Source organism: Amblyraja radiata, unplaced genomic scaffold (genome assembly GCF_010909765.2).
Source record: "Amblyraja radiata isolate CabotCenter1 unplaced genomic scaffold, sAmbRad1.1.pri S89, whole genome shotgun sequence".
NCBI classification, from domain to species: domain Eukaryota; kingdom Metazoa; phylum Chordata; class Chondrichthyes; order Rajiformes; family Rajidae; genus Amblyraja; species Amblyraja radiata.
In genome coordinates this window covers 8,221,838-8,237,064 of record NW_022630172.1, presented here as the reverse complement: position 1 = coordinate 8,237,064, position 15,227 = coordinate 8,221,838, and the positions used below count along the sequence as shown (strand labels likewise).

General features: G+C 44.9%; 1 protein-coding gene and 1 long non-coding RNA gene across 2 annotated transcripts; both read right to left on the bottom strand.

Moving 5' to 3' along the window:
- Positions 1-382: 382 nt before the first annotated feature.
- LOC116969606 lies at positions 383-8,006 on the bottom strand. The gene is made up of 4 exons (XM_033016436.1): positions 7,823-8,006; positions 5,862-6,131; positions 879-1,070; positions 383-800 (listed from the first exon to the last, which is right to left on the bottom strand). The coding sequence occupies exons 1-4, from the start codon at positions 8,004-8,006 to the stop codon at positions 532-534; spliced, it is 915 nt and encodes a 304-aa protein (XP_032872327.1). The 3' UTR covers positions 383-531.
- A 109-nt stretch (positions 8,007-8,115) lies between these two features.
- On the bottom strand, positions 8,116-13,772 carry LOC116969628. The gene is made up of 3 exons (XR_004410866.1): positions 13,648-13,772; positions 8,996-9,095; positions 8,116-8,152 (listed from the first exon to the last, which is right to left on the bottom strand). It is a non-coding gene; the product is annotated as an uncharacterized LOC116969628 (long non-coding RNA).
- Between the last annotated feature and the right edge of the window lie 1,455 nt (positions 13,773-15,227).

Genomic DNA, 15,227 nt, shown 5'->3' with positions numbered 1-15,227 from the left:
GAAAGATCTGTGTTTCTGTAACATGTAAACACAAAATACTTCATATTTGTTGTTGCTTTATTCACTGATATAACATTATGCCAGCAATTGGCAGGCTCCAGTGAAGTGACACTTTGATCTGTAGCATTGGGCATTGATGGAAATATGGAGACTTTGAGAGAAATTGTTTTATTTAGGATTATACAGGAAAAAGGGGTGGAAGTTTGCAACCTTCACGTGGTCCGCCCTGTTTCAACTAATGCAATCAACTCGACGTGTACAAACGGAAGATCAAATAGAACAAGTTGTCCAACAACTTTAGGCTGTGCACGCCACACGCAAGACGAAGAAGATACAGGAAGAAGTATAATTAATATTCCAGCAGTGGTTGAAGGTTGTTATTGGTCCTTGTGAAATCTGCAGTTAGAATTTTGTTTGGAAATGCCTTTAATGTCAAGTATTTACTACAGTCAAGGTACAACTATATTCCCCTATCAAATGTCAGGACATCAAAACTCAATCGTGACTCTAAGTATGAAGAACAAACCCTTATCACTTACCACAGGGCTCCTGATAGTTCGGGACAAAAAGCCGGGGCAGGTCTTGATCAAACAAAACACATCTCCAGTTCCCTCTGCCTCTCTCAGCTTTCTGAATAACCAGACTCAGTGATGTCTCTTCCTCAGTCAGTGTCTTTTCTCCAACACGTTTGCCATCGCCATTGATCCAAACCAGTCTCATTGACCCAGTGTCATGAGACACAGAGCAGATCAGGGTAACGTTGTCTCCCTCAGTCACTGCATCAGACGGTTCAGCTGTGACTGTGGAAACAAGCAGGTTGTTTACATTTTAAACAATAAGTTCATCAGTAAACTCAGTGGCAATATTCTGACTCCTACCTTTCACTGTGATTAGATCAATGGTGGGAAATCGATTTCCCTCCAGATCACAGGCGTAAAGTCCGGCATCTTGAAACACAACGGGGACAATCCTCACACTGAAATCCTTGCCATCGTAGAGTTTCCCTGAGGTCACCAGTCGATTCACGAAGTTGTTCCCATTGACATTGATGATGATGGGCTGAGAACGTGCTGCAGATGTTATTACTTTCAGCGGTTGAAGGTGACGAGGTGACCAGGTCCACTCAGCACGGGAATAGCTATCACCATAACTCCCAGAACAAACCAGGTGAAGTTCACTGTGACCGGTGCTGGAGCGGTAAAGTATGTATCCGCCATTATGTAAATCTGTATCAGAGAGACAGAGGATAACTCCTTTCAGTATTACAGTTACTGTGTCATACACAGATTCTCAACCGTATTCTTATAAACATTCGTGGTATTTTGTTCAACTGATCAAGTTTCAAATGTAACATCTTTCATGAATGCTGCACTAAACTCATCAGATCATTATAAAATACAATGTGCTGTACGGCAGTAAGTTGCAGTGAAGTTTGGATATTCCACTCTACATTTCAAATGAGGTTGGCCCCCACACCCGGACTGTCCGGGAATGTCCCGGGATGGAATGAAACCTCCCGGAGACTCCCGAGAGCGGTGTGGGTGGTGAATGTCTCTGTCAGTCTGCAGGAGGTGGGTCAGGTTCAGGTTCAGGTTCCGGTTCGGGTTTGGGTTCGGGTTCTGGTTCAGGTTCAGGTTCGGGTTCAGGTTCAGGCTGTGGACAGAAGCAGCCCAGAGGATGCCTGCACGGGGACTGACCCGGACACGTTGGCACTTCAAGTGGATCGGCACATTACCATTAATCCCACCATCCCTCTCCCATTCACCCCCATTGATTCCCTGTCCTTCCCTGTTCCCGGGTCCTGCTCCCAGCTGAATGCTGATCCCAAGCCCGAGTCTGCAGCAGCTGGAAACACTTCAAGCAACACCAGACATGGAGAGAAGGGTCAGTGTGGGGAGAGGGGATGGATTGTTGTTCAGTGTTGATGTGTGCGTCGGGACCCCCAGTGTGTGTGTGAGCAGCAAGTGCTGGTGACTACACTTTCTATCTGACACTTTGACGTGAGTCCTGTATCAGTATCTCAGTCTCAGATACTGGAGCATTGATGGCAAGATAAACTGACAAAATACTTTACTGAACAATGGTTACAGACAGACATCGCCCTCCTGTGCTGTGTGTCTGTCACGTAGAGACAAGCAGGCAGCTGCTCCACACAGAGACTTTCTGGAAACTTCTCCCTGATCATTGCAGCATTTTATACTGGAGAGCAGTTGGTCACTGCCACAGTTCTTCACGGAGCGCACATATAATATTACAAGAAGCACCGTGATACAAGTGTCTACTTCTCAATTTGAGAAGGAGAAGGTTAAATCAGAAAGGGCAGTGATGCAGTTGAACAAAGGGGACTATGAAGGCATGAGAGAGGAGCTGGCCAAGGTAGACTGGAAAGGGATCCTAGCAGGAATGAGGGTGGAACAGCAATGGCAGGAATTTCTGGGCATAATCCGGAAGATGCAGGATCATTTCAATCCAAAAAGGAAGAAAGATTGTAAGGGGAGTAGGAGGCAACCGTGGCTGACAAGAGAAGTTAGGGATAGAATAAAACTAAAAGTAAAGATGTATAACACAGCAAAGAGTAGCCGGAAGCCAGAGGATTGGGAAACTTTCATGGGACAACAGAAGGAAACAAAACGGGCAATACAGGCTGAAAAGATGAAGTACGAAGGGAAGCTGGCCAGGAATATAAAGTAGGACAGTAAAAGCTTCTTTAGGGGAAAAAGAGTAGCAAAGTTAAATGTGGGTCCCTTGAAGGCTGACACGGGTGAAATTATTATAGATACATAGAAACATAGAAATTAGGTGCAGGAGTAGGCCATTCGGCCCTTCGAGCCTGCACCGCCATTCAATACGATCATGGCTGACATCCAACTCAGTATCCCGTACCTGCCTTCTCTCCATACCCCCTGATCCCTTTAGCCACAAGGGCCACATCTAACTCCCTCTTAAATATAGCCAATGAACTGGCCTCGACTACCCTCTGTGGCAGAGAGTTCCAGAGAATCACCACCTTCTGTGTGAAAAAAGTTCTTCTCATCTCGGTTTTAAAGGATTTCCCCCTTATCCTTAAGCTGTGACCCCTTGTCCTGGACTTCCCCAACATCGGGAGCAATCTTCCTGCATCTAGCCTGTCCAACCCCTTAAGAATTTTGTAAGTTTCTATAAGATCCCCTCTCTAGAGAGTATAAACCAAGTCTATCCAGTCTTTCTTCATAAGACAGTCCTGACATCCTAGGAATCAGTCTGGTGAACCTTCTCTGTACTCCCTCTATGGCAATAATGTCCTTCCTCAGATTTGGAGACCAAAACTGTACGCAATACTCCAGGTGTGGTCTCACCAAGACCCTGTACAACTGCAGTAGAACCTCCCTGCTCCTATACTCAAATCCTTTTGCTATGAAAGCTAACATACCATTCGCTTTCTTCACTGCCTGCTGCACCTGCATGCCTACTTTCAACGACTGGTGTACGATGACACCCAGGTCTCGCTGCATCTCCCCTTTTGCTAATCGGCCACCATTTGGATAATAGTCTGCTTTCCTGTTTTTGTCACCAAATTGGATAACCTCACATTTATCCACATTATACTGCATCTGCCAAACATTTGCCCACTCACCCAGCCTATCCAAGTCACCTTGCAGCCTCCTAGCATCCTCCTCACAGCTAACACTGCCCCCCAGCTTCGTGTCATCCGCAAACTTGGAGATATTGCATTCAATTCCCTCATCCAGATCATTAATATATATTGTAAATAGCTGGGGTCCCAGCACTGAGCCTTGCGGTACCCCACTAGTCACTGCCTGTCATTGTGAAAAGGACCCGTTTACTCCTACTCTTTGCTTCCTGTTTGCCAGCCAGTTCTCTATCCACATCAATACTGAATCCTCAATGCCGTGTGCTTTAAATTTGTATACTAATCTCTTATGTGGGACATTGTCGAAAGCCTTCTGGAAGTCCAGATACACCACATCCACTGGTTCTCCCCTATCCACTCTACTAGTTACATTCTCGAAAAATTCTATAAGATTCGTCAGGCATGATTTACCTTTTGTAAATCCATGCTGACTTTGTCCAATGATTTCACCACTTTCCAAATGTGCTACTATCCCATTTTTAATAACTGACTCTAGCAGTTTCCCCATTACCGATGTTAGACTAACTGGTCTGTAATTCCCCGTTTTCTCTCTCCCTCCCTTCTTAAAAAGTGGGGTTACGTTTGCTACCCGCCAATCCTCAGGAACTACTCCAGAATCTAAAGAGTTTTGAAAGATTATTACTAATGCATCCACTATTTCTGGAGCTACTTCCTTAAGTACTCTGGGATGCAGTCTATCTGGCCCTGGGGATTTATCGGCCTTTAATCCATTCAATTTACCCAACACCACTTCCCGGCTAACCTGGATTTCACTCAATTCCTCCAACTCCTTTGACCCGCGGTCCCCTGCTATTTCCGGCAGATTATTTATGTCTTCCTTAGTGAAGACGGAACCAACGTAGTTATTCAATTGGTCCGCCATATCCTTGTTCCCCATGATCAACTCACCTGTTTCTGACTGCAAGGGACCTACGTTTGTTTTAACTAATCTCTATATTTTCACATATCTATAAAAACTTTTGCAGTCAGTTTTTATGTTCCCTGCCAGTTTTCTTTCATAATCTATTTTTCCTTTCCTAATTAAGCCCTTGTCCTCCTCTGCTGGTCTCTGAATTTCTCCCAGTCCTCCGGTATGCTGCTTTTTCTGGCTAATTTGTACGCATCATCCTTCGCTTTGATACTATCCCTGATTTCCCTTGTTATCCACGGATGCACTACCTTCCCTGATTTATTCTTTTGAAAAACTGGGATGAACAATTTTTGTAGTTCATCCATGCAGTCTTTAAATGTCTTCCATTGCATATTCACCGTCAACCCTTTTAGAATTAATTGCCAGTCAATCTTGTCCAATTCACGTCTCATACCCTCAAAGTTACCTTTCTTTAAGTTCAGAACCATTGTTTCTGAATTAACAATGTCACTCTCCATCCTAATGAAGAACTCAACCATATTATGGTCACTCTTGCCCAAGGGGGCACGTACAACAAGACTGCTAACTAACCCTTCCTCATTACTCAATACCCAGTCTAAAATAGCCTGCTCTCTCGTTGGTTCCTCTACATGTTGATTTAGATAACTATCCCGCATACATTTCAAGAAATCCTCTTCCTCAGCACCCCTGCCAATTTGATTCACCCAATCTATATGTAGATTGAAGTCACCCATTATAACTGTTTTGCCTTTGTCGCACGCATTTCTAATTTCCTGTTTGATACCATCTCCAACTTCACTACTACTGTTAGGTGGCCTGTACACAACACACACCAGCGTTTTCTGCCCCTTAGTGTTTCGCAGCTCTACCTATACCGATTATGGGCAACACGGAAATGGCAGAAGAGATGAATAGGTACTTCGGATCTGTCTTCACTAAGGAAGACACAGACAATCTCCCAGGTGTACTGGAGGACAGAGGATCTAAGGGGGTGGAGGAATTGAAATACATTTTCATTAGGCGAGAAATAGTATTGGGTAGGCTAATGGGACTGAAGGATGATAAATCCCCTGGGCCTGATGGTCTACATCCCAGGGTCCTCAGGGATGTGGCTCTAGAAATAGTGGACGCATTGGTGATCATTTTACAATGTTCAATAGATTCAGGATCAGTTCCTGTGGAGTCAAGGGATGTGGGGAGAAGGAAGGCAAGGGTTATTGATTGGGGACGATCAGCCATGATCACATTGAATGGCGGTGCTGGCTCGAAGGGCCGAATGGCCTCCTCCTGCACCTGTTTTCTATGTTTCTATATCCAATGGGAGGTGTGCACACTCACCGTTCTCTACAGTAAAATCTCCGTTACTTGTGTGAAGAATGGTTCCGTTTTCCCGCACTTCACACACATACAGCTTCCCATCGTCCACTGTAACGTGTTGAACCATCAGATAGACCGTGTTATCCAGGCGGATGTGATCAGTGTTGCTCCTGTTCTGCTGGGATGAGTCCATGGGTCTCCACTGAAGACTGACTGTATCTGAGAGTCTGGAGATGGTGCAGCTGAGTGTAATGTCACTGCCCAGCAGAGGCCTCTGTGGACTTGCTTCAACTGTGAAAAACATATCAATGAGATTCAGAGTGAGTAGTGGTTTGTACAAGTCAAGTCCCAGATAGGACAATGACATTCTTGCTTGCTGCAGCACAACAGAATATTGTAGGCATCAATACAGAACAGATCAGTGTGTCCATATACCATAGAATATTTATATATACACACATAAATAAACAGATAAAGTACAATAGGCTGTTATAGTTTAGAGTTTGTTTGAAGTTGTGTTTAATAGTCTGATGGCTGTGGGGAAGTAGCTGTTCCTGAAACTGGTGTTGCAGATTTCAGGCTCCTGTACCTTCTACCTGATGGTAGCGGAGAGATGCGTGTGTGGCCAGGATGGTGTGGGTCTTTGATGATGCTGCCAGCCTGTTTGAGGCAGCGACTGTGATAGATCCCCTCGATGGAAGAGAGGTCAGAGCAGATGATGGACTGGGCAGTGTTTACTACTTTTTGCAGCCTTTTCTGCTCCAGGGCGCTCAAGTTGCCGAACCAAGCCACGATGCAACCGGTCAGCATGCTCTCTACTGTGCACATATAGATGTTAGAGAGAGTCCTCCTTGACAAACCGACTCTCCGTAATCTTCTCAGGAAGTAGAGGAGCTGATGAGCTTTCTTTATAGTTGCATCAGTGTTCTGGGACCAGGAGAGATCTTTGGAAAGATGCACGTCCTGAAATTTGAAGCTCTTGACCCTTTTCACCATCGACCCGATGATATAAACGGGGCTGTGGGTCCCCATCCTACCCTTTCCAAAGTCCACAATCAGTTCCTTGGTTTTGCTGGTGTTGAGGGCCAGGTTATTGTGCTGGCACCATATGGACAGTTGCTCGATCTCTCTTCTATACTGTGACTCATCCCCATCAGTGATACGTCCGACAACAGTGGTGTCGTCAGCGAACTTGATGATGGAGCTCGCACTATGACCGGCTACGCAGTCATGAGTATAGAGTGAGTACAGCAGGGGGCTGAGCACGCAGCCTTGAGGTGCTCCCGTGCTGATTGTTATTGAGGCTGACACATTTCCACTAATACGAACAGTCTGTGAATAAGGAAGTCGAGGATCCAATTGCAGAGGGATGCGCAGAGACCCAGTTCTGTGAGTTTGGTAACCAGCTTGGAGGGGATGATTGTGTTAAATGCCGGCTGTTCACCGTGGGACTGCAGTTGAAACCGGCAACATACAGGCATTGTTGTATTTACACATGCTCTGTTTCAAATATTCACAACCTGTTGAAAATGCATCTATTTCCACTCCTAGGTGTATCTGATTGGTCTCAAGAGGTGAACTCTATGGCAGAGCTCATGTTCCACAGGTGATGAATGGACTTCCATCCACCTGGTCACAGGGTAACATTAAATAGCAGTGTTACCCCGGGACCACTACACGGACACATTGGTTCCATACCACCTTGCTTGCCGCGATCACCTTACCGTGTGCCGGCAAGAAGACCATGGTATTCGCTGTGGCTAGATTCATTGATTTGCAGTTCCCAGTGAAGTCATCAAACTATTATCACCCATCCCTGCTGATCATTACAGAATCAATGAACAAAATCACTTCCCCAGTTGTTTGACTTTTCACCGGGTGGAAGAAGTCTCATAATTCCCGCCATCTCTCATCATTCATTAGAGGTGACAATATTTACAGAGATTAATTCAACATTATTGATCCTTATCGCACCCACTCACCTTTCATCCCAAATATTTCATATTGTTTCAGGATTTGCTTTCTCGGTTCTGTTTGAGTCAAAGTGAAAATTCCCGCCAATTTAAATGTGGGTTTATCAATTGTTAGATCAAGGGTATAGGAATTCACTTTCATCTCCGGGTACAAGTTGCCAGCGGCGTTATCTTTGATCCAAAAGTTCCTCATTCTTCTAAAAGTCGACAATTTTCCGATTTCCTTCCCTGAGTGTGGTTTCCATTCCCAGACAACAACAGCGTCTTTCTCAGCATTGTCCGGTCCGTTTAACACAATGACATCTCCATTATCCAAGAAATACATTCGATTTCTGTTTTCTGTTGCGAATACTAACAATGAAGAATTAACATTTAAAACACATTTTCCCCACCCACCCCATATCTGTAATAATTAATTTTGAACTGCATTTAATTCCAGACAGTTGTGATCTTCCTTGGAAACCCCAGCGAGGAAGTCACGGTTTGTGAAGAGATGTGTGTGTGGAATAACCTGGCCTGATTGATGCAGGGATATTTCATCACATGAGCGAGTGAGTGAGTGAGTGGGGGAGGGGGAGGGAGGTGGGGATAGGGGGTTGTGTTGGGGTTAGTGGAGGAACTACACCTGGTTTTGAAGGGACTTTGTGGGAGCGTGAAGTGAAGACATTGCGTCTGGTTCTCGGGCTGCGACTGGATCGAAAAGTCAAGGGAAGTTCCACCCACATGGACTGTGGTGAGGAGATATTTGGGGAGGATGGTGTGGACAACCGTGTCAAAGGCTGCAGAGGCTGAGCGGGATGAGGAGGGAGAGTTTAACTCTGCTACAAGTTCACAGGAGGCCATTTTTGACTTTGATAAGGACCGTGTCGGTGCAGGAGAAGGAGAGGGAGTTGATGGGATGGGCTCATAAATGGAGGTCCAGCAAGGATGGGGCGGATTTGTGAAACAGCAACACATAGAGGGATGTGGAATGGAGGTCCAGCAAGGATGGCGTGGGTTTGTGAAGCAGCAACACATTCAGGGATGTGGAATGGAGGTCCAGCAAGGATGGCGTGGGTTTGTGAAGCAGCAACACATTCAGGGATGTCGAGAGGAAAGTGAGATTGACAATAGAGTGCGGGTTTACACGGACAATGATAATTAATGCAAGGTGATTGTGACCGGTGAAGAGAAAGTACTTACTCTGTGTGGAAACTGGTCGAAGCAGGAAAACCAAGAAACCCAACATCAAACCAGCTGGCAAACTGTTGCAGAGAAACCTCGGCCTCATTTTGTACATTCTCTGTTTTGAAACAAGGCGCAGTTTTAGACTAAGGATCAGTAAATTGGTAGTTGGCAAATGTTGTATTGAGTACAGCCAGTTTGAAACTCCTGACCCTGGGGCATTTTAGAATTGGCCGCACACAATTACATTCACTAGGTGGATTCTGCTGCTGGAATATTGTCACTTCAGTAATCTGGGATGTCTGGGTATGTGTGTGTACATTTTTCTTCAGATGCGTTTTCATTTTGTACGTAAAAACCCACTTGAGAACCATGGGCGATTTATTGAAAAAAATACAGCCAGATTTATCACTTCTGAAACTTTTTATATGCCAAAGGAATCAAGAAAAAACACAAATAATGCCTCAGTGTTGATGAAATGTAGTGAGCAAACGGCCAATGTTCGCTAAGCACTCTTGTCTGTTGTCCCTTCAGTTCTCACTTATATCGAACGTCATTTCTCCTCACTTTTGGAATTCTGAAGTAGGTGAATGTCTCACATGCTCATCCCGATTTCCATAATTATTTGCAGCGCAAAAATAGACATTTTCGGCGGGTTTTAACGGATCCGCTACGTTCAGATTCAGATTCAGATTCAACTTTAATTGTCGTTGTCAGTGTACAGTACAGAGTCAATGAAATGCGGTTAGCATCTCCCTGGAAGATGGAGTTGGAAACAATGGTAAGTGCCTACCTGCAGTACATCGCGTGTAATCCATTTGGTGCAGCGTCGGAACCGTACGGTTCATGGGTCGTGACCCGACTGCCGTGAAACCTCCCTCTGTGTGTGTGTGTGAATATTTACGTGTGTGTGTATGTGTGTGAATATGTGTGTGAGTGAATATGTGTGTGTGCGATTATATGTGTGTGTGTGTGTGCGTGATTATATGTGTGTGTGTGAATATGAGTGTGTGTGCATATGTGTGTGAGTGCATGTGAATATATGTGTGTGTGAAATAATATAATATTTCGTAGTTCAGAGCTTATTTGTTAAGTTTAGTAGTGTGATGTCTGTCAGGAAGAAGCTGTTCCTCAATGTAGATGTTAGGTTTCAGTACAGAAGTCGGACGTGACTCCAGAAGTCAGGCATCAGTCAGTCCACAAGCTGTGAGAGTCAGTCCAAAGGCCATGAGTTAATCCCAAGGCAGTGAGTCCACAGGTCATGAGTAAATCGCTCACTGCCCCTCTCCTCCACTGACACCTCAAGACGCTGCCCTCAGCCTGGCTATAGGATGCACCCCCTACTGAAGCCGTCCACATCCCCTGCATGAGGACACCCCACCCCCTTCTCATCAGCTCACGACAATCCCCGCCTGAAGCTGCTCTTGGCTGCACGACATTTACCACCCATAGGGCAGTGTCTTGAGGTGGGGGATGAGTCTGTATATATGTGTGTGAGTGAGGGAGTCCGTGTGTATGAGTGTGTGTGTGTGTGTATGAGCATGTGAATATGAGTCTATGTGTGTGTGTGTGTGTGTGGGGGTCTTTGTGTGAATGTGAGTGTCATTGAGTTTGTGTGTGCGTGAATGAGTCTGTTTGTGAATATGTGTATGAGAGTGTGTGTGAGTGTGAATATGTGTGTATGTGTGAGAATGTGTGTGTGTGTGTGTGTGTAAATATGTGCGTGTGTGTGTGAAGATGTGTGTGTACGTGTGTGTGTCTGAATGTGTGTGTGTGTGTGTGTGTGTGAATATGTGTGTGTGTACGTGTGTGTGTCTGAATATGTGTGTGAGTGAATGTGTGTGTGTGTGTGTATGAATATATGTGTATGAGTACGTGTGAATATATATGTGTGTGTGTGTGAAATAATATAGTATTTCGTAGTTCAGAGCTTATTTGTTAAGTTTAATAGCGTGATGGCTGTCAGGAAGGAACTGTTCCTCAATGTAGATGTTACCGTTTTCAGTTTACAAAAGTCGGACGTGACTCCAGAAGTCGGGCATCAGTCAGTCCACAAGCCGTGAGAGTCAGTCAATCTAAAGGGCATGAGTCAATCCCAAGGCAGTGAGTGAGTCCACAGGTCATGAGTAAATCGCTCACTGCCCCCTCTCCTCCACTGACATGCCTCACTTCCGCCTGGTTATAGGATGCACCCCCTACTGAAGCCGCCCTCATCCCCTGCATGAGCCCCCCCCCCCCCCCCATTTCTCATCAGCTCACGAGAACCCCCATCTGAAGCTGTGCCCCTCCCTTGGCTGCACAATGTTTACCACCCCCCACCCCACCCTGACAGCCTCTACTTCAAAAAAATGTTTTGCACAAAATCTTCAGTGTTCATTAACAACTGAAATTGTCTTTGGGCTGCTTTTTCAATATCATGTCAGGAAATGTTAGAGGTCAAGGTGATGTGGCTATTGCTGTAGTATCCTCTAGGATAGCAGCTACATTTCTGCCTGGTGGAATAACTACACATTCTCGATTCAAAATACCCATCCAAGTGGCCGAGGATACATTGTGCAACATGGAGAAGAACTCTAAGACGGCACATTTCACGAGGCAAGTGAAAGTCATTGTTTGGGATGAATGTCCAATGATTATGAGAGAATGCTTTGAAGTTGTGGACAGAACTCTTCCAGATGTCTTCAGCAACACCAAGCATTTTGGTGCCCCCCTGCCAGTACAGGTCTCAGTGACTGAGCTGCCAGCCCTCAGTGATTGAGCTGCCAGCCCAAAAATCCATTCCGCCCACAAACTCCATACTAGCCCTCTGGAAACCAGTACCTTTGGCCCAACATACTAGCTCAACAGAAATATGAAGGGAAATGTCAAAGGTTTCCTGAAGGATGGAACATCGCCCAAGAATGTTGTCATTAATAGCGAGCTTCGTTGAATGATGACTTCTGAGATATTCTCAGATTTTCCTTCTTAAAATTTGACCGCTGACTTTCTCTGTATTAAAATTGTCTCTTTTTATCAACAGGAAATAGTCATCAAGAGGCAGTGAGCAGCAGAACACAACAAGACGCAACAAGACACAACAAGTAAAAACTTAATAAATCTCATCATTAAAATTTAAATTGTTCTAATATTTTAGGAGTCATTCACATTTTAAACTTTAATAAAACCTTTTTGCACTTTTAATGCTGTGTGTTCTTCATCACAATAGAACCTAATAGGCAGGAATGGCTGCTCTGTGGGAGAGCCACTAAGAGTGCATGGGGGGGGGGGATGTTGTTTGGAGATGCACTGAATGTGTGGGTGGGAGGGGAATGGCAAGTTGAAGAGTGGGGGGGGGGGCTCAAGGTAGGTGGGATGACTGAGTGAACTGCCAGCGTACGAGGCGTGAGTTACTGCACTGCCAGCCCACGAGACGTGATTTAGTGAACTGCCAGCCCAATAATCCATTAAGTCCACCCTCTCCCCCTTCTCTATCTTACTGTCTGTCACCTGTTTTGGGCAGAATTTCTGGCAGTTTCTCAGCCGCCAGCGTGCCAGGTCCGAGTGATTGTACTGCCAGCCCTCAGTGACTGAGCTGCCAGCCCAAAAATCCATTCGGCCCACAAACTCCATACTAGCCCTCTGGAAATCAGTACCTTCGGCCCACAACACTCATACTAGCGCAACAGAAAGCCCCCTTCCCACTGGCCAGCAATATTGGAATTGCTGCAGAGGTGGAATATTGTGTTGGGTGTCCAGCCCTCCCGTGTGAGGCCGGGACCCAACGGGTCCCACTTAGTCTAGTAGACTATATTACTCAAAAATTAAAATAAGTAAACTTTTTCCAAATGTCTCCCCAATCTGTGATAAATGTCTATCCCAAGAAGCAACTGTACCTTTGTTTTTTGTAGAAAAGTCCAAACATTTTGGAATGAAATCTTTGAAATTTTTACAAAATTATTTAAAATAAAACTGAAACCGAACTCAGAATTGATTATTTTTGGAACAATGGAATCAGCCCTGAGCTAACTGTGTCCCAAAAGAGCCGACTTAATTACTGTTTAATAATGGGGGGAAAACTCATACTTAAATTCTGGAAAAACGCCACAACACCAACAATAAATATGTGGATTTCAAATATGTTCGAAACGTTACACCTGGAAGATATGAGATTCCTTCTAGCAGGCAAACCAGACCATTTCCAAAAGTTTTGGTCTCCATTTATCGACTTACTACAAGTACAAGGTGCAACAGAATTCTGAAATTAAATGGTTTCAGGACCTGGTGAAGGGGGAGGAAAAATATAAAGTTGGTTTATCCCTTTTAGCTCTTTTTTCTACTTTTATACTATATCTTCTGTTATTTTTTTCTCTTTTTCTTTTTCTATGGCTTGCTTCTTAACTCTTTTTCGAACTTTTCATGTCTAAGGGTCTCTTTTGATCACTCTTTCACACACTTACTATCCTATTTAACTCTCTTTACTTTTCTTCTTTTCAAAGTTTAAAATATAAAGTGGTACAGGAAATGTATTATGTTATTTTTGGCTTATATTGTAATGTACACTACTAATAAATAAAATTATATTTAAAAAATAAATAAATACAAAAAAGAAAGTATTGAACACGGAGTTCCATTTCTAGATTCCAGTTCAACCACACCTTTACCTGAAGTGAACCTGTAGTAAGGTCGCCTACCTTGTGGGAAGAGACTGATGGTGAACGAGTCCAGAGACCGGGCAGCAAAGGTCCAAGCACGGTGACACACTGACTTCCCCAGTCTCACGCTGCGTCTTATGAAACTACAGGACCTTCCTCTTCCTCTTCAGCTCAGGGTTTAGACATCACTTCTGTTGAAAGTATTTGTGTCAGTGTAAAACACATCTCGTCAAACCTTATTCGGCAAAGGAAAATGGGAATTTACTGAGCTCAAACATGCATTGGATGCGTTGATACATGGAACCACATCTTTCTAAATGGGAAGGGGGAAAAGGGGAAGTACAACGGGATCTGGGGGTCCTTGTTCATCAGTCTATGAAAGTAAGCATGCAGGTACAGCACGCAGTGAAGAAAGCCAATGGCATGTTGGCTTTATAACAAGAGGAATCGAATATAGGAGCAAAGAGGTCCTTCTGCAGTTGTACAGGGCCCTGGTGAGACCACACCTGGAGTATTGTGTGCAGTTTTGGTCCCCTAAGTTGAGGAAGGACATTCTTGCTGTTGAGGGAGCCCAGCGTAGGTTCACCAGGTTAATTCCCGGGATGGCGGGACTGTTATATGATGAGAGAATGGAGCGGCTGGGCTTGTACACTCTGGAGTTTAGGATGAGAGGGCATCCCATTGAAACATATAAGATTGTTAAGGGTATGTACACGCTAGAGGCAGGAAATATGTTTCCGATGTTGGGGGAGTCCAGAACCAGGGGCCACAGTTTAAGAATAAGGAGTAAGCCATTTAGAACAGAGTCCAGGAAACACCTTTTCTCACAGAGAGTGGTGAGTCTGTGGAATTCTCTGCCTCAGTGGGCGGTGGAGGCAGGTTCTCTGGATGCTTTCAAGAGAGAGCTAGATAGGGCTCTTAAAGATAGCGGAGTCAGGGATATGGGGAGAAGGCAGGAACGGGGTACTGATTGGGGATGATCAGCCATGATCACATTGAATGGCGGTGCAGGCTCGAAGGGCCGAATGGCCTATACTCCTGCACCTGTTGTCTATTGTCTAAAGGATATTGGAGGATAACAAATGTCAAGGGCATTGGGGAATGAGAGTATCTATTGTTGTGTAATGATGAGTATGTGTCAATCTTCTTGTATCTGTAGTGATTTTCTGATTGAGTTTAGTTTTGAGACACAGCATGGAAACTTGCCCTTCAGCCCTCTGTCCATGCTGACCACTGATCACCCGTTCACACTCGTTCTGTTCTCTCACTTTCCCATCCGCTCCCTACACACTACAGGCAATTTATGGAGGTCCAGTTACCCTACATCCCCACTCATTCGTGGCCACAGGGAGCGTGCTATCTCCACCCAGAGAGCACCCGAGGCAGGTCAGGATGGAACCCTGATCTCCGGCACTGTGAGGCAGCAGCTCTAACACCTGTGTCACTGTGATTTGGGTGGTTTGGCTGTTTAAAACGATGTGAGTTTTGGGTTGAGGAGAACACAAACCAGTAGATGTGATAATAAAATGCTGAATTTACTCAGTTATTCCAATATTGAGTGTAATTATCTCCTGAGTTTCACACAAGGTAAACGCACCAGTCACCAGTCTCATCATCAT